The 21,170-nt window shown below is 48.0% G+C and overlaps 1 protein-coding gene across 3 annotated transcripts in view; it reads left to right on the top strand.

Annotated features, from left to right (window-relative positions):
• The window catches only part of PPP2R2B (protein phosphatase 2 regulatory subunit Bbeta), a 90,615-nt gene that overhangs the window by 15,851 nt on the left and 53,594 nt on the right, over positions 1–21,170 (top strand). The window contains exons 1-2 of one of the 3 annotated variants that reach the window (XM_048960104.1): positions 5,466–5,570; positions 5,705–5,782. In XM_048960104.1, coding sequence (XP_048816061.1) covers positions 5,561–5,570; positions 5,705–5,782 — 88 coding nt within the window. In that variant the 5' untranslated portion in view covers positions 5,466–5,560. Of the gene's footprint in view, positions 1–5,465; positions 5,571–5,704; positions 5,783–10,962; positions 11,291–21,170 lie in introns of those variants that run through there. The other 2 variants (XM_048960102.1, XM_048960103.1) reach the window with 2 other exon arrangements.

The raw sequence follows: 21,170 nt of genomic DNA, 5'->3' as shown, positions 1-21,170 counted from the left end.
ACACCCAGCGCTGCCCGCTTTCAGCTGCGCACCCTTCCCCGTCCCCTTCCCCGTCCCCATCTCCATCCCCATCGTCCCTTCCCCGCCCGTCTGCAGCTTTGCACGCACAGCAGAACGAAATGCTCCAGAGGGGCCAAGAGAGCAAAGAAATTAGAGAAAAACATTTTATTTTCTTTCACTCTTCTAAACATTTTACTGTTCAGCCAATTATGAATTATTTTCCTTCAGGAATCAAACTCACTTTTAGTAATAGCTTGCCAAGCCCAGGATGTTTAACCTCATTTACAGTACGTATTTTCTGGAACATTAAACCCTAAAAGGATTGAAACTTTATTCAGCATCCGTATCTCAGCTGCAACCCTTGGCAATGTTTAACATTATGTCTTCCACAGACCGTGTTTTAATAGCCATTGCTAGCCTGTCATGGTTTGAATGGGCTCACTTTAACAAGCACCCAAAAAAGATCGAAGCGCCCATGCGTCCCCCAGGGTGGGGGAAGGAACAGCACTATTCTTCTGAAGGGTCTTTAAAAGTCATCAGAGATTGGATTTGCTTAAGAAAAATCTTGAGAGGAGACTCCTTCTCCAAGGACACGGTTTCAAGTATGACTGCACAAAAACATCACTGTCTTCCGCAGCTCTTGTGAGCCAGTGCCAACGTTGCGCTTTGGCTTGAGTAAGGGCTTTGGAAAGCTCTAGACAGAGATGGATAAGCTGAACAATGAGAAGCCCTGTTAGGCTTTGGAGGTTTTTTATCATTAATGTGACAGATACATTTACACCCTTCATCCCCAACAATCAAGTGGCCCGCGTCTCTGGGCTGCACAGTGCGGCTCCTCCCACAGCCAGGACGACCTTCTCTGGGTAGTTCCAGTCATCTTACACAGCAGCTCGACCTTTGTCCTCTCTTTAACCCTTTGCTCATCTCCCTTGGTTCATATGAAGGCAACAATGAATTTCCCAAAAGCTTTGGCAGGGAAGGCTCCTTGCTGACTTCTGGAACCTGCAGCAGGAGCGGCGCAGCTCTGCTGTTTGCTGCCAATGCACTGCACTGCAGGAGCCCTTCAGAGCGCCGTCAGGACAACATGGAGGGAGCACCAGCCTGCAGTGCCCCATGCCTGGAGAGCACTGTGACTGCTGGGCTTTTTGGCATACACTTGTGAATTTGGAATGCCAGTGCCTGCTCACTCATTTCATGCTGTGCATGTTCATCCTAGTGGTCAGATGAGTAAAATATCAAACTGCTGTTATGTAATGAAACAAAGCAGACCTTGGGAAAACTCTTGATATGGGCACCAGGTGTTATGCTCAGTGATGTCTGCATGCTGTATGTAGTTCCTATAATCATGCCCGGGTCTGCTGACTTTGCTTTTTGGCAGGCATTGTGCTGGATCAGTCTGGCGCTGGTTCGCTTTGGAGCTTTTGCCCTTCTCCACCATTTCAGGGTGAAACTGACCTTACTCCGCTGTGCATCACACGTAGAGTAACTGATAGCAGATGTGGGGAAAAGTGGTGACTAGATGAATGGAGTGGATGGGAGTAACTTACCTGGACTGCTGGCTTGTGACTCCAGCACAACACAGCCACCTGCACAGGCATACAGTAGTGCAGTTATACGGCTCCTTCTGAACACGGATGGAACATCCTTGTAAAGCAATCCAAAATATCCAGTAGCCCAATTTAAGAGAGAATTTTCACACATACCAGCGATACTTCTGCAAGGTTTCTGTTAGGGTTTTGATCTCCAATTTGGAAAAGACGCCAACAGCTTTTGCACCCCGCCATGAGTGAAATTGCAGGACTGTCCCGCTAGGGGACACCGGAGCTTACGGCAGAGCAGGTCCTCGGAGCGCGGGGACCTCAGAGGACATCGCCTGCTCAGAGGACTGCTGGGCAGCCCCTCGTGCGATCACGGTACTGTTCACTGAAGCTCCATATTCCTTCTGCGGTTCTACTCCTGGTGAAGAGCCTGCAAAATCCTGCCCATCACGGCGCGCTCTGCGTGCATCCGCTGGCAGAGCAGTGCCCTCGCCCTTATCTCCTGCAGCACAGAGCTCTGGGGTCCCTGAGCTGTACGTTCCTTTAGCTACGGTGCCACCGGGGCACAGAGCTGGCTGCGTTTGCTTTGAAAAGGTCAGCAGCGAATCTCAACTGCATATGAATATATCCAGATCTGAAGGGTGAGAAGTGCTCTATGGAGGGTCAGCTTCTGCAGAAATGAATGCTTTATGTATAGCTTTGTGAGGGGAAAAAAATCCTGTTATTTTAATAGGTCTCCTCAAGGAGCTGGGAAGTTAAAAATTACTCCAACAGACTCTGAGCTCAGCCTTACAGCAGTGAAAACAGACACACACCAAAACTTGCTGGTTTGTAGTTACGAGATATAATCATAGATGGATTGGGAAGTGAAAAGTATTTCTACTTCCCCTCCTTTGAACTACTACAAATCGTAACCTCAGGCACACCGGGGAATGTCCTCATTCTGTGCACAGCACCCAGTCCCCCCAGCACCCACAGGTGTCACACACAGCTCAGGTGGATGCTCTCCTGCTGCTGTACAGCATTCACAGCTCATTGAGTTCCAGAATGGGATGCAATGCCATTGGCAGCTGACAGCACACAGCCAATCTGCACTCACATGCAGCCCTTCCCCAGGTAGATTTGATTTTAGGGAGATCTCCAACTTCTTAAAATAAAAGAGTGTTGTATTTGCACGCAGAAGAGAGAGGTTTGCAGGTAGGCTTTTTCATACATCAGAATCATGGCACACACTTTGCTACTGAAATCCTCTCCTGGCAGGAACTGATGTTCTGAAGGAAACAAGTTCAACACTTACAGATGATGGCTAGCACAGCAGCTCCACGTGGTTTGCTGAGAATTCGTGCAGTCAGTAATTGAGCATAAAAACACGGCACCATTCGTTCAATTCGCGTCTTCTCCAACATGCCAAATGGAGACTCGGACGCCAGAGGCCGTATTTCCAGCCTGGTTTCTGCAGTACTGTGGTAGCGATGCTCTGGCAGCCAGGAGGTTGCGGAGGCCGAGGAGCCCTGCCTGCTGTGCGCAGTGCGACCAGCACGGTGCAGGAGAGAAAGCTCCGATGTGAGCAGGGCAGGGCTGAGGACAGGGAGTGACAAAGGCACGGCCAGGATTCAGGGTTTTTTGGAAAGGATTAAAAAAAACATATTTTTTTACAAGTTTCTGCAGTGGATGAATGGAAGCTGTGCCTACTGGCACAAATCCTTACAGCTCTGTGATTCGTATCGTTTCTGGACTACAGCGAAGTTCCTAGCAAGCTTACATCCAGCCACAGAGGGACTGCTTGAATGCAAATTCAGGAGATATCGATCTGTTATTCAGGCAACTTTTAATTTGTCTGTTTGAATTCAGTTTGTAGAGGCAGAAGGCCATGCCATAAGAACTGGGGATTGCAATGGCAACTGGGAGCTCTGTGTATTTCTTTTTTTTCAATGCCTTGCACACCTGTGGAACTGTTACAACTGCATCACCAGCTCCTGACTTTGAGTCACAAAACAGCTGGCTTTCTTTTGGACCGTGTTCAGCATTTGGATGAGTTCAGACGTCTAACTTCACATTCCTATTGCTGAAAGCTCTTCATGAACATCTTCAGCAGCAGCTGTGCCTGGGAAAACTTTGAAAACATGGAGAGAATGTCACCAAACATGTGGTGTTTGTCTCCCTCAGAACAGTCACACAAAATGAGGCGTGTTTACGCACACAGAAATCTTTGCAAAGTGCCAGCAAGTGAATTTCGTCTGAAACGTCGGACGTCTCTTACGCAAGTGTTGCATTAATAAAGCTGCAACACAAAGCATTCACAGGTTAGCAAACAGAAGAATAAGGACCAAAGGCTCAAATCAATCTGGTGCTTATGCAGAAGTAATGGTGATGCAGCAGATTTAACTGGGACCTGGCCATTCCTGCAGCACATCCACATGTCATAAAACCCCATCCCTTACGTTAAAGCAGCTGGGAGCACAGCAAGGCGTTCACTCCTTCACTGAGCAAAAGACACTTTGTTCCTCAGACAAACGTTATCAGATGACAGCTATCAACCTCGCGTGAGGCTCCTACTTTACCACCATATCAGAAAAGGAAGTATTTGTTCACTGGTTTGCTTGGGGTAGAGAATCAGAAATCTCATTATTGTCATGGCCACATACAGAAAATCCCACACATAAAAATATTCTTGTCTCAGATGGGCTTGATTGCTGTGTTTGCTTTCCAGCCTTTATAATTCACACTTCAAATCAGTGGGGGAAAAAATTGCTGTAACAGCTGTTGATTTGTATGAACTAACTTGCATAAGTGTTCTCCCTCCTATCCTTCTGGGAGGAGGCTGAACAAACACGAGCCAGGGAAGCGTATTCCCTTAGCAAAAGTCATCTTCTGGCAGCCCAAAGAACTCCGCCAGCTGTGAGCACGCATTGTCCCAGCAGTGCCATTTAGTCCCTGATGGGTAAATCTGGTGATGCTGAAACCAGGCAGGGCTCCTCGGGGCTGCAGCACCGCTGGGCGATCAGATCGCTTTTAATGTGTGCATTGATGTATACATGATACAGATTGACTGCTATTAATATACAAAACCGAGTCATCAAACTAAACAAAAATAGACAGAAATCTCACAGAGGCACGGATGAGCCATGGGAGAGTCTGAGGAACTCAGTTCCATCTTGGACCACATCTTATCTCCCTTGTCTCAGGTGTTCCTTTTCTTCTGGGGGGAAGTATCAGGTTTGGGCTGTATCTCAGTGTGACTCCCACGTGAGCCTGAGATCACTGCAAGGTGCCCAGATTTTCTGTTCCAGGTTTCCCTGGTGTGTCATACAGGTATGATGGCACTTCCTGCCTTTGCAGATCCACTGTGCTGCTTTCTTCTTGTTCGGAAAGTGCTCCAGGATGAAATGCTCTGGGAAATGCTCTGCAAGTTGTCCTCTGAGGATGTGGAATTTTTGTGTGATGTGAAAAGGGAAATTTTGCTGAGCTGTCAATAAACTGAGGAGCAGCAGTAGATAAAATCCTCATTTCTCTGATATTATAACAGAGTATTGCTATGGCAGCAAGAACAGCTGAGAGCTGCATCTTGCTGGTGTGCCCTCTGGTCAACATGCCTCCAGTATTCTTTTAAAGTGACTTCGGTGCTCTTCTGCTTCTGAGGGGATTTTGGTAATGGTGTGATGTACTGTGCTGTGACTTTATTCTGATGGGGTTTGTTAGCAATCACTCACCCTGAGATGGGCCCTAAGTTGGAAAAAATACCACGTCAGTGGTAGTAGTAAGTTCTCATTTTCTGCTTGACTCTCCCTTTAACGGTGGTGGGAAGGGTTGGGGCCATTAGTATTCTGATGGAGAGAGGCTGTGACAAAGAGTGTGACTGCGGGGCCTCCTGACTGCTCTGTGTGCTGCTGTGATGTGAGGGGACGGCTCCGACTGCACCATTCTGGGACTGGCCCTGAGATGGCACAGAGCACACAGACGGGCATTCATAGGGCAGGCACAATGCTGCCAGCTCTGCCACACTGACCCTGCGTGCTGGGAGAATGATACCAGGTGAGTTTATTTTCACAGAGACTGTAGATATTCGTGTGCCAGTTTATGTGTACGTATGTGTGTGTTTTCTTGAGAAAGGGCAAGCTGCATTCCAAAGTCATCGCATCTTCATTCTGCATGTGCTTCCTCGGCAGGACTTGGAAACCTCATGCAGGATGTGCTGTGGTGCTTCAGTCAGGTGAAGGGAACCATCGATGTTGGGGTGACAGAAGGTAGGTTCAGTTTCCCCTTTTGTTGGCTGCAGTCACAAAGTCCTCATTTGTCACCTACTTCTTGCACAGGGCTGTCTGCGTGCTGGTGGGTGAAGAGAGAAGGCGCTCTTCTTTTCTCTCCTGCTTTCCTGGTGTAGAGATGGTAGAGGGGGTGGTAACCAAAATTAGCTGTTGACCCAAAGGTTTAATTGGAGGGCATTCTTATTTAATAGCATAATAATACCTGAAATACGTTTCCTTGTTTTTGAGCTTTTATTTGCTTGAATGCCTCAGTGTGTGTGACACACTGCTCCACTGTAACATCCTTCCTGAGAATCAGCCGGGTTCCATTCCTGGGTGACATAACATTGACTTGCTGCCCTTTCTTGTACTGGCATTAAAAATTAATTGCACAGACACAGGTATGTGTCTATGAGATACATGCATCTTCAAAGGTAAGGAGGAGCTGGTGCAGGTGTATGGGAGGTTCAGGAGCTGAGGGTAGCTCCTAGGGGAGCTTGCAGCTTTCAGGGCAATCTGTGCTCATGAATCACTTTGGTACTTTTCCATCCACAAGCGTTCAACCAACACGTAAACTGCAAACACATGGGCAACTGAAAGGAATTGATGCATTCCTTTCTTCTGCCCTTAAAACGGAATGTGTTCATGCTGCCCTGTTCCTCCTATGATGACCATTTGGTGCTCAGCTCCATACTGGGCTTCCTCCTATATTTTCTTATTCTCGTTTCACTCTTCTATCTTGCTTTCTCTTACTGCATTGCTTATTAATCCATCAATTCTTTTCCTCCTTTACTTCACATTTTGTTCCCCTCTGTACTTTGTCTCTCACAGACAAATGAGTGCCACCTGCCTCTTCTAGTCCTCCCAGCACGTGCAGTGTTTTGGAGCTGCAGGGAGGCCAAACGCAGCAGAGAAGTTCTGTTTTCTGACGTGCAGAGCAGGCAGTTGCTGTTAGCATAGAGACCTTTTGCACTTGCACATACATTTGCTGTGTAATTGTGGATGTGTTGGAGAGCACAGACTGTTCTGTGAGGACCCGCTGCAGGCTCGCCACGCGCCAGACAGGCACAAGCACACAAGGGTGCTGACTGGTGGGATGGAAGTACATGGGCAGGGCTGTGCTCACATTGCTGCCAGGCAGCGCTGCACACACAGCATGGGCTGCATCTCATCCCTCTGACAGAGCGGTTTGGGGAAGAGCTTCCCCAGAAATGCAGCAGGGTATGGAAAGGTGCTGCTAGAAGTGCTGCTCCTCACAGCTCCACTTACTAAGGTGCTTTTTGCAAAAACATTTACAAAAGTTTCGTGCTTTTACTGTATAATCAGGAAATCATTTCAAGTTGTCCAAAGCACTTGTTTGCTGGTTCATTATTCATTTGTTCATTGCTTAATGAAACACAAGGTTTCCTCTTCTTACTCACTTTCCCTTTTTTAGTGTAGCCAGGTACAAACTGAAGACCATAAGCTTTTATTTTTTAAATTTGGGACTCAGTGCTGAAGGAACACAGAGCCGCAATGGCAGGGTGCAGTGGCAGTGCAAAGTCACGGCCTGCAGCAGTGATGGAGCACCTGGTGGAAGGCAGGGCCAGCCCAGCTCAGCTGCATGCAATGTACTGAGTGATGGAAGGGCTGGATCCGGGATCCACCCCACCCCAGCCCTCATTTAAGGCTCGGCAGTGGAGATGTGAGTGTTTTGCTGGAGTTCCTGAGATCTTGTAAGGGTAAGCAGATTTTCTTCTGTTGTTTTGGTGTCTATAGCTGTGTTGAATGTATCTTCACCTGCTGCAGCCTGGGGCTTTTTTGCTCTGCTGTGGTTGCTGTGTGTTCTATCGCATTATAACATTACATAGGAAGAACCTGCAATCTTTTTCTTGGGGTATTCAGGAGACAGAGAGCAGAAGAGGGGTACAGATAAGGCTGTGAAACCAGTGACAAAAAGGCATCTGAGTTTGTCAGGTCTGATCAACAGGTGCACATGGGCTCAGTGTGACTAAGAGTTCTGTTTTGCTGGTTTTGTTTGTGCTTGTGTGTGAACACAGGCACGTATGTGTTCAGATGTGTGTAGATAAGAGTTATGTGTTCTACTTGTGCCTATATCACACCTCCCTTTCTCCTCAACAGAAGTTCATCAGTAACTTGTTTGTTCCATGCCAGTCCTCATGGCACATTTCTGACCTTCAGAAATCTTGGTAATATCCAAGCTGTCTGAATTTTGGCTACTAATGGGATGCATGCAGTTATATTTGGAAGGAGGTGCTACTGTTATGTTGATGGAGTTCTGCACCTTCCAGTGAGGCAGAGCATCCTTAAGCTGGATGTAATGCTATTATTCTAGATCTAAACTGCGGTAGAGAATAATTCTGTGTTTGTTCCTTTCCCTGCACATATAAACCCTCACAGAGATACTTATGAACTCTATCACTCTGTTCTTTTCTTGTTTGTTGCTTTTTTTTTTTATCTTTGAATGTGGTGACACAATTGCTCTGTGAGCATGTATAGCAAAGCTGCCCACTGGAGAAACACCACCTTGATAGTGGCTCAGTTATGTTGGCCCCACTGCAGTCAGATGTTCTTCCTGGGGTCTGGAATATTGTGTAGCTGGAACACCCCCCAGTCCTAGCAGGCTCCTGCAACCAACATCTGCTTCCAGCTCACCTGAGGTTTTATCATAGCTGCCTGATCTGTTCACCCCATCATCCACAAGTGATACCAATAGCTCCAAATGAGGGGCTGTTTACTCCTTCAATATTGAATGGCTGTTTGTGGGCTCACCAAGCTGACTCAGCCTGCTTTGTGCTCCTGTGTGTTTTCATTTCTGTGTTTCTCGCTAATTAAGCTCAGGTGTGTAACCCTGCATGCGAGGTGAGATTCCATTTGTCAATGGAACATAAAAACTGACTATTCAAACAGGTGCAGCCCACAATAATGATAGTGAAGGCTTTTTATTTTGTTACATGACTATAATGAAGTGGAATGAATCTGCTTCTTAGGGAATGTTTGTGTCTGTCTTTAAGTGCCTATTTTTCAGCACCAGTGGAAGATACCCACATCCACACAGAGCACAGCAGAGAGGCACGACATTCTTATTTGTCCTACATGTGGGTCTCAGTGGTGGCTTCTGTTCCATGATGAGTTTCCTGGTAAACCTTAAGTGAGTCACTGTGCAGCTCTGCATGGACTGACCTTATTCCAGAAGAATTAACTTTCTCAGGTGTGCTTGCATAAGAAGCAGACACAGCTGATTGTTAGTAAAGAAATTGCTTGTTTTGAAGTCTTTAAATGGAACAAACTGTGTTTATTGGAGAGGTGGAACCACCAAGAAGCAGACTGTGTGACAGGGCAGCCTGGGCACAGACCTCTCTCAGACTGATTTCTCACTTCAGTTTCAGCAGTTTGTGCTGATGAAGTAGTTTGTTTGGGACTTGATAACTGCCAAGAGCTCCATGGGAACTTTTATAAACCTCAAATCCTGCGTAGTCAGATGGGTAATGCTGCCTCAGAGCCCACGAAGTACAAGGCGGTTCATCCACTGCGGGGGTGACCCAGCTCTGGGTTGTCCTGAATAAAGCAGCACACCGGTGTGCTGCTGCCTGCTGCCATTTCTCCCTGTCACACTGCCTGCAGGTAACCACGTGTGTGCTGCCTCCCTGTGCCCTCCTGCACATGCAGGTGTAGCAGTGTGGGAAGGGTGCAACCAGAAGAGCCATGCACACGTTTTTCTTTGTAGGAGTTGAATGTTTCCTTCAGAACTGTTCTCAGATGATGCGGCTTTGGGGCTTTCTCTAAAGTCTCTCTGGCTCCCAAATCTGTCCATTCATGCAGTTAGCTGTGCACAGTCTTTTCCAGATGTTGTTCTAAAACATTGATAACTGAGGAGCTTTGATCATCAGAGAAATGTAAGTGCAGTTTTCACATCTGTAATGTGGTTTAATTACACACACCACACCCAGCTTTCCTCCGTAATTACAACAGGAAATATTTATCTCTTAGATGAACCTGGATGTGGTTTCCAGGTCCAGATAAACAGCACTGTTTGTTTCAGAGGTAGTTTCATGTTTCCAGATGAGAGTGTGGAATAATGTCATTGTGTGAGTCATGCATGAGCGTATGCAGGTAGTTGCCATAAAGAGTACTTGATAAAATACTGCCTCCTTATTTCCTGGGATGGATTTAAGGTACGCAAGTGAGGGTGGCTGATCAAGTATTATTGTGTGATGCAGATGTAGTGAGCAGTATGGCTTTGCCTTGTTTGCAGTGAGACCTGCAGTTTCCTTACAAGACCAGAGAGTATCTTTTTAATAAAGAGACAAACGTGCAGTGAAAAGCTTCTCTCCTCAGTGCCATAGGTGCTTTGCATCTTGTTGGTATAAATGCAGTCATATTGTCATTGTCTGACAATGCAAATGAGGCTGCAGGGAGATGATGAAACTGAACAGCAAACTGATCTTGTGCTCACATGACACAGCAATGTTGGGTGAGTTGGTCCTAAAACAGAAACTTGTCCATAGAGTACCTAAACATCAGGAAAATGGGAGATTAGACTGGCAACTTGTCATGCTATGCCCTTCCAGTCTGCTCTCCTGAAGCTGATACTTTCCATCATGTGCACCCGAGTGGTGCTACAGAGCTGGTGCAGGGTTTGGATTGCACTTGGATTGTGAGATTTGTGCCCTAAGCTCCAACCACGAGAGGTCTGTTTTGCTGCCTAAATGCTGCGTGTGTAACTGGGTGTTAGGAAGGCAGAATTACGAGTGCCTCTCTAGAATAACCTGAAATACGTTGTGACTGTGTGTTACGCTTTGTTTCCCAGTGCTCTCTGTGAACCTTTAGGTTGCTCCCTGTCCCCCACCCGCAATCTGAGGGAGCAAAGCCGCTCGGCTGCTCTGACCCCCGAAGGCAGCACGTAACTGACGTTACCTTGGAAATCTCATTCGCGTTTTGCTTTTGCACCGGGAGAGCGGCGGCGTTTAAGAGCACGATGACCGGGCAGGCTTCGCGCTCCCCCCGCCCCGCCGCATGCGGCCGCAGCGATCGCGGCTCCTCTGCTGCTCGGCGGCGGAGGGGCAGCGGCCGGGCTCGGCAGGACGGCTGAGTCAGCGATCCGCCCGGCCGCGCCCAGCCAATGCCGCGCCGGTGCCGGCCGGGCCGGGCGTCCCGCTCAGCTCCGCTCCGCCCGCGGGGCTCCTCCCGGGGCCGGGGCCGCTCGGCCGGGCCGGCGGTTATGGGGACGGGCAGCGCCGGGGCCGGCGGGGCAGCCCCCGCGGCGAGCCCCTGCCTGCGCCATGTAGGCTATCTGGAAACGGGGAAGGTCCTCGTGGAGTGAGGAGGGCTTGCTTCATGTTTTCCTTTATTTTCAGAGGTTTGGTTGGTTTGTTTTTTTTAAGCTGTAGATGTTTTTCTCGCCCTTTTTTAATTACCGTTTTTGGAAGATGAAATGCTTTTCACGTTACCTGCCTTACATCTTCAGGCCTGCGAACACCATCCTCTCCTCCAGCTGCCACACGGAAGGTACCGGCGGGGGGCGGAGAGGGGGACGCGGCTGCAGCGCGGCGCTCTGCCCCAGCAGTCGGCCGCTCCAGACGGGGCGCGGGGACGGCGGCTGGCTGGGGTGATGCGGCAGGAGAGGGCTCAAAAGGCGGGGGGAAAGGCTGGATAGGCGTAGCAGAAAATGATTTTGATTCTGTAAATGCACGTGCCAAGTGTGCGCTATCTGTGCGAAGCAGCAAGCAGCAGGTCTGGCTTAAGGGAAGACTTTCTAGTTGTTGCCCTGCGTGGTTTACAGGTTTATGTGGTTTGTGACTGGAGTGCTTGCTTCATCTGTATGCTCCGAAGAAAATGAGGAAAAAAAAAAAACCCAACACATCTTGCAGATCCTGTTTTTGCTTGTCTGTGCTCTTCCCCTCACCCAGGGAAGCCTGTTTCCAGGTCTCAGCAAAGCAGCCGTGCAACTATTTGAGTTAATTGTAATGCTCTGAACAGTGCTTGAACTTCATGTTTTGCACGTGGGAATGCAGAGCAGTGCAGGGGTGTGTTTTGCTGAGACTTCAGTGAGAGCTCTCCCATAAGGAGTCCTTTCTCATACTGATTGATAATCCCATGTGATGACTGCATGAATGTTAGCTGTTTTGTGAATCGTGCTCAGTTGTTCCCAACTTCCCTGTGTGGAGTTGCAGCACTTTCCCTCATCCTCCCCAGCTGTAGTAAGTTGTGGTGGATAAATCTGCTTGTTGAGAAGCAATGTCCAACTGTACATGTGCTACCAAAGACACAGAATCGAGGAGAAATTAGGAGGCAAAGCTCTTTTAAGTTACATGTGGATAAGGACCAGTACTGGCAATGTTGCTTTGAGATCATTCAAGTATGTTTATGTATAAACCTGAAAAAGTGAAGGAAGGACTGGTGATTGAATGTGATACAGTGAGCAGTGTGAGCAGTGGACATGCAGGGGAATTCTGGCATAAAAACTATGGCCATCTGGTGATTCCTCAATAAGGGAAAGTAGCCTTCCTGTCAGTCAGCTTTCTGCATACTAATTTGGCTGCTTCAAGGCTGTACATGGAATGAAACACCAACCACATCCATGAACAAGATGACAATCAAGACAGTTACTGTAGGGATGTGCAGTCATGGCTATTTTTGAGATGATTGGCTTCAATCTCTGTGCACAGCATGATGTAGCTGCAAGGAAATGTGGCAGGCAATACCTTGCCTTGGCTTCTGCTGCTTGGCTGAGAACATTGTCAGGTTTAAGATACGCAGAGGAAGGGCTGGGCAGGAAGGACAGGGCGATAGACTCCAGGTTGGACTGTTCTGTCTCTCTTGGTTGCTATGTTTTGCTTCAAACAGGCAGTATGGGCTTTAAGAAAGAAATTACTCTGAAATCTATTGGGATAATTTTATCTGCTTAGAATGACTCAGACTAATTCCAGAATTAGTTACTCTGGAGTTCTTTCTTTGAAAACCTCTTCTCTGAACATTTCTTTTGTTTTTGCTTTGACTTTGTCCAAAGGCACTTAAGATATTCTAAATAAGTAATTTTGGGATTGCTTTATTGGAATAAGTTATGCAACAGAGAAAGATACTGCTGTTTTAGGGGAGGCCATGGAAGAGTACTGAGAGGAAAAAAATGGAGCACTGTATTGTTGTGTTATGTGTTCTCATCCGTTTGAATAAAAAAAAAAGAAACTTATATGGAGTAACTTCTCATACCAATTATCAGATGTGTCATTAACTGTGGGTGAAACTGGGATCTGGAGGGTTTGAGTGACTACAGGCTTAATTGCTGGCTGAACTGAGGTGAGAACAGGCACAAGGAAGGTTCTTTTCTCAGTCCCCTGTGTGGCTGTAAGGGCCAATGGAGCAGACAAGAATCCTCTGCGTGGGGTCTGGCAGGAGCCTGATGTGTTGGACTGGTGAAGCTGCACTTGGAGCTGTAGCTTGATCTAGTGGGGCACAGACATTCACAAATGATGGAACTTCTGTGGGTGAAGCTGTGATGATTCAGTGATGGGATTCAGATGCTGCCCAGGCCTGCACCCAGCACAGGGCTTCCTTGGCAGGTCTTTCAGGCTCTGCTCCACGAGCAGATGATGATGCAGGAGGGCTGAGCCTGTAGGACTGAGAAGGTCCTTCCCACTGTCAGCCCAGCAGCAGCGTCTGCACATCACCCCACACACGTGGTTGTCCTGGCAGAGATCTTCCTCTGCACCCACTTCTAATGCCATGGGAATGCTGCAGCATTGTTACCTTTCCTGTGAATGTGCTGGTTTATGGTAATGAATCAGAAGGAGAGGGTTCACCTGGGGGGAGCTGGCACCTTTAACCTCTATGTTGGTGGCAATGTGACTTGTTACTGCTACTGAGCTCTTGGTGCTCGATGTCATCCTGAAGCGCCAGCCTCCTCGTGTCAGTGCACGTGACAGGGTTCAGAGCAGCATCTGCATCCTCAGATTTTGTCAGAGCTTTGGCAAGCTGAGCCTCAATGGCACCTCAGTGAAGCATTCAAACAGGTGTTTAGAGTGATGTGTTTGAATTCAGTCCTGTTCAAATGCACAGAAACATACACTTGTGTTCCACTGGCCCTAAAGGCGTGCTTGTAGCTTGGCAGAAGATGAGGAGTTTGCATTGTTGGCTCAAATTCTATAACTTTTTGGACTTGGTTTACTACTCCTGAGCTGTTTGAGGGTGGAGTATTGCTGTAGAAGAGCATTTCTCAATCTCTCACTTAGATTGCAAAGTAACTACTTGGATTTATGTTGTTTTCATGGTGACGTGTGAACTGAAAATTAATCCAAATATTTCTTTGATACAGAATATGCACTGTGGACTTCTAATAGTTTCTATGTGCTGAAAAAGGGTTCAATGGTTCCTTGATGGAGCTGTATTCATGTTAGTGTTAGGTTGGCTTGGAGCAGTGGAGGAGCTGCAGCCATGATACACCTGGAGAACGTGTTACACAACAAAGCACTTCAGTACGTGTGAACGCAAGATATGTGAGCAGTGTGAACACAAACAGGCTGATCACAATAACTGCTTTTTTTCAAAAACAAATTTTTTTTTGTTTCTGCAACATGTTCAGCTCAAGGATATGGATGATTGTTTAAACCCTGAGCTAAGTAATGCTCAGGAAAAAGCCTTTGAATTGCACAAACAATGTCCTTTCCTGCAGCCAAGGAAGCGAGCACAAAGAAAGGAAGTGAGAGCTCTGAGGTCACGGTTACAAAGTTTTGGTCATGCATGTGTTTTTCTTCCAGACCTAACACAGAAATGTAGTCCTGTGTTTCCAGGAGAAATGCTGGCTGCTCTACCAAGTGTTATTTTGGATACTTCAGCTGAAGTTGAGGTTTAATTGTCCTTGAGTTGAGACTCCTCGCCCTTAAACCTGTTGATGTGCCCAGGAGCTCTGGGTTGTTAAGGTGCAGATGCAGTTTTTAGTGTCGCAGAATATGAGTGATGCACCTCTGATACTTTAATGCTGAAATTCTGAATGCTACAATGAGAACTTACCACTGCTGCTTTCAAACTAAGTTCAGAAATATGTGCTGAAGATTTTATACTATTTCATTAACTCTAATGAGAATGAGATGAAGGTTGGAGTTGAGTTGGTGCTGTGTGTGGGCTCAGGTGATAAACTCAGCATCTGTCTGTATCAGCACCTCTCACTGTTTCCTGAAGAGCTGACCAGGAGTGTGGCATTACGCTGCAGCTCAGCTCTGTGCGTTCTTTGTTTGTGCAAGTAATGCAGGTTGATTAAACTGAGGAGTTCAGCAAGAGGTTACAGAGCAGGTACCTTGGGATCATGCTCAGTAAGCTGAACATGAGGTCTGTATTGTTAATGTGCAATTTTGGTGCTGGCCAGTGTTCTTTCTTGTGGAGGGGAGAAAACAATGTTTCACTGCACTGTGGATAGATTTCTATTTGCTTGGAAAGTCTGGGGGGGGTGAGGGGGGAGGGGAAAGAGATTTTCCACATCAGCTGTACCCCAAACTGAGGCAGCACGTGAATGGTGCAGCTCGCTTTGTGTGGTGCAGTTGAGCAGTAGCTGCCACTGGTAACGAAGGGTTTTGAAATCCTGCCATGCTTCATCTGAGCAGCTGTAGATGCAGATGTGAAGGGAGAAATGGTAAAATGTAACTTGTTAGAGAACAACAAGTGGTCTGGGGTGCAGAAAAAAGTCATGGATCACAGCTGCAGAACTGGAAAACAAAGAGTTTGCTGTACAATTACAAGGCATCATCTGGGTGTGAGTCTCATTAGTTGCCGTCTCTATTGTCTTTATGACGTTATCCTCCTGGCTGCAGTTGCTGCTCTGCTGGCTGCTATCTGGCCCTTCTATTGAATTAGTGCTGACTTTTTGTTGGGAGATGGTATTGTTAATGATTTACCTATTCTGAGCTACACTCAGTAGGATCACTGGCACAAGTGTGGATTTTCCATGTTGCCTGGAGATCTGAGTATTGGACCAGGGCTGGAAGAAAACATGGGTAGATAGCATGATGATGTTTTGGAAGGATTGTTGTTGTTTTATCTGCTTTCTTCTGGGGAGAATCTTCAGTCCTCGGTTGCATCTTTGTGCTAACATCAATCAGATTAATTAAGAAGTATTCCCAGGATGAGGGCTTCACTCTGTTGCAGCTCAGAACAGCTCCAGGCCCTGTGGTGGGAGGTGGTCGGAGGAGGGCTGTGTGGGAGCTGCCATGCTGGGCTGGAGCTGTGCTGTGCTGGTGCACGCAGTGCCCTCCTGCTCGCTGTCCATCTTGGGATCCTTCACAGGCTCTGTGTATCTTGTCAGCACTGCTGACCAGCAGAGCTGCTCTGATGACATTGCTGTAACAGATCCCAGCTGACAGCAGATGGGAACAGCAGAGCTGGGCCTGCCGTGACCCTGGGGAGGGACCCCACAGAGCGCTCTGTGCGGAGCAGCCACTGCGCTCTGTCTGCAGCCATAGTACTCGAGGGCTGAACGTGCAGCTGAATAAATAGATTTAAATGAATAGATGGGGTAAATATGACACGTTTGAATGTTTCTTTCATGGCCTCTGGACAATGGCTGGCTCCCAGGCAATGCTCTGCTTGAGCCGCAGCTGTGTGGTGGCACAGGGCAGTGCCTGGCAGGGCCGCACAGTGAGGGTGGGCACAGCCCCACTCCCTGCAAGGACAGCACGCCTTTGTCCCCGGTGTCTTCCCCACAAAGGAGGGCAGAGCCAACGGGGGTCAAACTGGGGAGCACCAGGACATGGCGTGCCATACCCCAAGCTGGGTGCTGCCCCTGCTTGTCTGCCAGCCTGGATCCGTGCAGCTCTGCGTGTGGCAGTGAGCTCTCCTCCCTCTGTAGCTGAGGTCCCTCCTGTGGGGAGGTTAAACATAAAGCACCTCCACATTTCTTCAAAAGCTACGGAAGCGTGCACAGAGGGCAGCGGCTCACAGATTAGTTATGATCTCTGCCACCCGGTAAAATGGCAACTTGTTGGTCTCCTGCAGAGCAGCCTCTGTTTCCCTGACCCCAGATCTGCATCTCAGCTTTGGCTCTGTCACCTGTGTGTGCAGCTGGGTCTGTGCAGAAAGCACAGCTGCTGCCAAGAGCTGCTGGCCTTGCTGTGAGGCGGTGCTGCTCGGGCTGCCCGGGGCTGTGGTGAGCCTCAGACATCCTTCTGCACCTCAACCCTGCACTCAGGTGTGCGTTGGGCTCTGCTTGCCATTCAGGTTTGTGTAATACATGAAAATATGCTTTGTAGGTGTGTGTCCTGGGTGGTCTCTGTTCAGTGTCACTATTTGACGAAGTAGAGCTAGAAAAGGCCGCACAGCACAACCTGTGGTATGAGAAGTCTGGAGCAACTTGCCTCTTTTGCTGGGATGACTTCAAGGATGTCGATTTGCTGCTTTAGGAGCTTAACAGAACTGAGCTTAGCTGGAGATTAAACACTGTTTTAGTGGAAGAAAAATACACTATGTGATGAAAACGGCATTTAAATGGACTATTTACTGAATATTCTAATGCCTGCAAGTTTCAGTCATTGAGAGGCCAAAATGTGGCTTTCCTGTTAAGTTAAAAGTTAGGTTTTAATTTCCAGATGACTTTTCTCAGCAAGGCTACGAAATAGCACAGCAGTGTCTGCGTGCAGATCCCAGAGGCAACTGTAACTTTGTTTTCATTGAAGCTTTGCCTTTCTGGAGGTGACCCTGAAGGCTGTAACATTTTTTCACTTACATACGAGCTGATGTTAAAGCTTAAGCTCGAGGGAGAGAGTTTTACGGGATCTTTAACACCGTAGCTCTACCAAAGGCACCTTAAAACTGAGCTGTTTGCCTCGGGGGCGCCTCTGGGCTTGGATTTTGGCATTTAGAGTATTTTTGATTAATGCATATGAGAAATAAAAGGTTATTTCCTCGCGTGCTCCAGACAGCAGCTTCCTCCGCGGTGGGCGCAGAAAGGAATTCCAGCGGCGCCCTTCACCAAGCGCGGTGTTTGGTGAAGGTGCTGCGGAGCGCGGGGGAGGCGGTAAAGGCAAAGCGAGGGGCCGCTCGTGTGGCAGCCGATGGAAGTACTTTAAGCGGTCGCAGGCGTTAAACATCAGTTAAAGGGAAGCGCCGCAGGGTGGCAGTGTGAGCGGTGCCAGCAGCGTCCTGCTCCCCTGCTCCATGCCGCGCTGTGCAGAGCCGGCGCCGAGTGCCTGACGGCAGCTTCACGTTCACAGCCTTGGCAGCAGGGAGCCCACAGGCACCGGCTCTCCTCAGTTCGTTTCTGGGGATGTTAACATGGGCCTTATGCACTGTGCAGCACCACGCGTGTTTGTTTTTCTGGTGAGCCGGTCGGGCATCAGCAGGTGGGAGATCCGCGGCTGCTCTGAATTGCACTGGAGAAGAACACGTAAATTGCACTTGAAACAGTGCTAATATTGCAGGTTGGTACGTGCTCTATAGGCACAGTGATGGTGTGTATGCATGCAAATACTGTTGGTGTAACTAGCAGTCTCTAATTAGAGAGGCCATTAGTTTAATGGCAATGGAATCACAGACTGGGCCCAGGTTGGAAGGGACCTCAAGGATCATGAAGCTCCAGACCCCTGCCAAAGGCAGGGCCACCAACCTCCATGTTGAATACTAGCCCAGGCTGCCCATGGAGGAGAATACTAAGTTGAGACTGAGCTTTCTACGGTAATTGCATTCTCTGATTTAGCTGTTGTTCAACTTCTTGGATGGAATGGTGTATCAGCCTCCCCCTAACCTCACTGCATCCTTCCATGTGCAGGAATCCTGCCTGCTTTGTTATTTCTGCAACGGCAAACGGAGTTTTGTGCAGCCATAAAGATATGGATTGTTTCTAGTGAGGGGGAAGGGGGAATACTTTGCCCAAAATTATGGGCATAGTGCAAAAACGAAATACAGTATATGAAAACTATTTCTCCTTCTAGCGAGCTTAAGGCTTTGTTTCTTTGCATCAAATTCTATTTATTTGCTTGTCTTTACTCCTGTGGAGTTGAAACACAGTCCAGCCCTTCTGGATGTGTCAGCAGCAGTTCCTGCTGAGTGCCAGACATGGAAATGAGCTTCAGTGGGAGAGGAGGAAAGCAGCAGGCCCCTGTCTGGATTCTTCTGTACAAGAAATAACAAACTCTGCCCATGCGGGAGGTGATGGGGAGCTCTGATAGCAGAGTGCTGCTCACAGGCTGGCATGGTGCCCCAGTCTGGGGCTGCCAGGTTCAGTCATTGCTATTCAGGCGTATCGGTGGTAGGCACGGGTCTGTTCTCTCCACTGGGATGAATGGTGCACCCGCATTCTTGTGGTGGTAACTCAGGAGCTGAAAATATCTTTCCTTGGCTGTGGCTGTTGCATCTGCTTTGTATTTTCCATTCCTTTGTCCATTTCAAGGCCTCTTAGGAAAACAAAAACATTTTTATTATTCATATATGTTCTTACAGGTTTTTATTTTGTTCTGTATCGCCTTTGGGAATTTATAGAAGATGATGATTATTTCAGCTCTTGCAGAAACAGAGCTTTATAGTTGCAATTATATTCTCTCAGCGCAGTGTGTTTTTGTTGCCATAGAAAGCAATCAGATACGTTTCTGTCTGAATGGTGATGCTCTCAGAGCACTTTCAGTGTGGAAAAGTGCACGAGGCACTGACAGATGTTAGGGTGCCATTAGGAACTCAGCTTGAAGTCTCTCTTTAATACACAGAGTTTTGTCTTTTAAGAGGTAGAGAGTCAAAGGAGGGAGAGAGAGGGAGGGAGAGAGAGAAAGAGAATGCATTTGGGGTGATTTCTTCGTACTTTGTTATCTGAGCCCATACTCAGGCTTTTGGTGTTCCCTGGGGGTGGTGCAGCAATGGTGCCTGGCACTGGGCTTTCGGACAGTGCTGCAGCAGTGGGGGGTGGGCAGTGGAGCCCCCCTGCTTTGCACTGTGCTGGTTTTGTGTCCAGGCACTTGGGAGGTCAGTGACTGCTGCTGCCCCTCAGCATCCTCCTGCCCACTGAAGAGGGGCTCATGAGAGTTGAGACAGACCTTTGTGTTTCTAAGTGATTCCTGTTCCTCCTTCCAGGATATGTGATGCTGTGGGCCCAGGAGGCTGTAACAACAACAAAGTAGTCACTGGGGAGAATGAAACATTGTTTTCTGTTATCTCACCCCTGGGAGGAGCCCAGGTGCAGCTGTGTGAGGTTATGATGCTCACTGGCTGATTGGTATGAGGCTGTGCAATGGGAGGCAGTTTGCCAGCTGGTTAGCATCCTTCTGCAGCCACCAACGGCCCCAGTGTGCTGACATCGTGTTCCTGCAGCAGCAGGTCCTTCTGCCTGTCCCTGAGGTCCCACCAGGATTCCTGTGGATCCGTGTCACATCTTGTGTGTGTGCAACTCTGCTGACTGCCTGCGGATGGTCGCTGCTCCTTTGCTGGGGAAGATCCTCTGCTGTGTCCTTCATGCTGAGCTGACATCAGCACAGTTGCACCCCGCTGATGGCAGCTCCCATTCAGAGCACATGTTGAGCTTTGGCTTGGGAGCTCATTGCAGGCAATGAACACCAACATGAGCCAGCACAGAGGTCTAAGCCACAGCTGATGCTTTCTTCAATAAAAGCTGAAATTTTTAAAATCAAGTCAGATGTTTCTAAACTTTAGTGCAACATAAAGGTGCTTCATATGCGTAAATGAGATCTGTTAATGTAAACACTTGAGTATTGAGGCCATGGATGAGTTCTTATGCTATTGTAAGCTTACAGCCATAATTGGTACAACTACCCTCAAGTGGTAGTATTTTTTTTTTATTTGAAATACATAAAGCAGTAAATCCTAGGCATAGATGAGGCCTGAGCTGGAGACCATCTTAATGCTACAGAAGTGCATCATAGGCACTAATTTCCCAAACTAAAGTGCGGCCTTATTTGTGCTCTCCCAGAGCTATTGGGTGAAGTTTGGATTGAGTTTCATTTTGAATTCTCATTGGTTTGATACTGAGCTGCTGTTAGAAAGGAATTAATCTCCATATCCTACTCAGGCCAGGAAGAGATGTCTGCATGAGCACAGTTGAGGAAGTTTTTCACGCTTTACCTTTGGATGAGCTGAGGACAGACCCTCACACTCACGCTGAGGCCCTGGGGGCTCTTTGCCTGGATGTGGTTGGGTGTCACTGAGGTGCTGCTGCGGCTGTAGATCTCAGGTGAAGTGCACCTGGACCAGGCTGTATGAAGTCTGGCATGTTAGCAACCTGCTTGCTGTAAGGGAAGGCTGAAAGCTGGGAAATTCTCTGACTGCAGCATTTGTCACTGCGAATGGTCTTCTGCCCAACATCCACTCCCAGGCTGAGCCTGTAGGCTTTTTGAGTTTAATTAAGATGAGATTGAAAGGATGGATCTAGGATTAGTGCTGCCAGGGGAGGTGGTTATTAGAGTTG

Source organism: Lagopus muta, chromosome 14 (assembly GCF_023343835.1).
Source record: "Lagopus muta isolate bLagMut1 chromosome 14, bLagMut1 primary, whole genome shotgun sequence".
NCBI lineage: Eukaryota > Metazoa > Chordata > Aves > Galliformes > Phasianidae > Lagopus > Lagopus muta.
The sequence above is the reverse complement of the archived record's forward strand: the minus strand, read 5'-3'. Positions and strand labels throughout refer to the sequence as shown.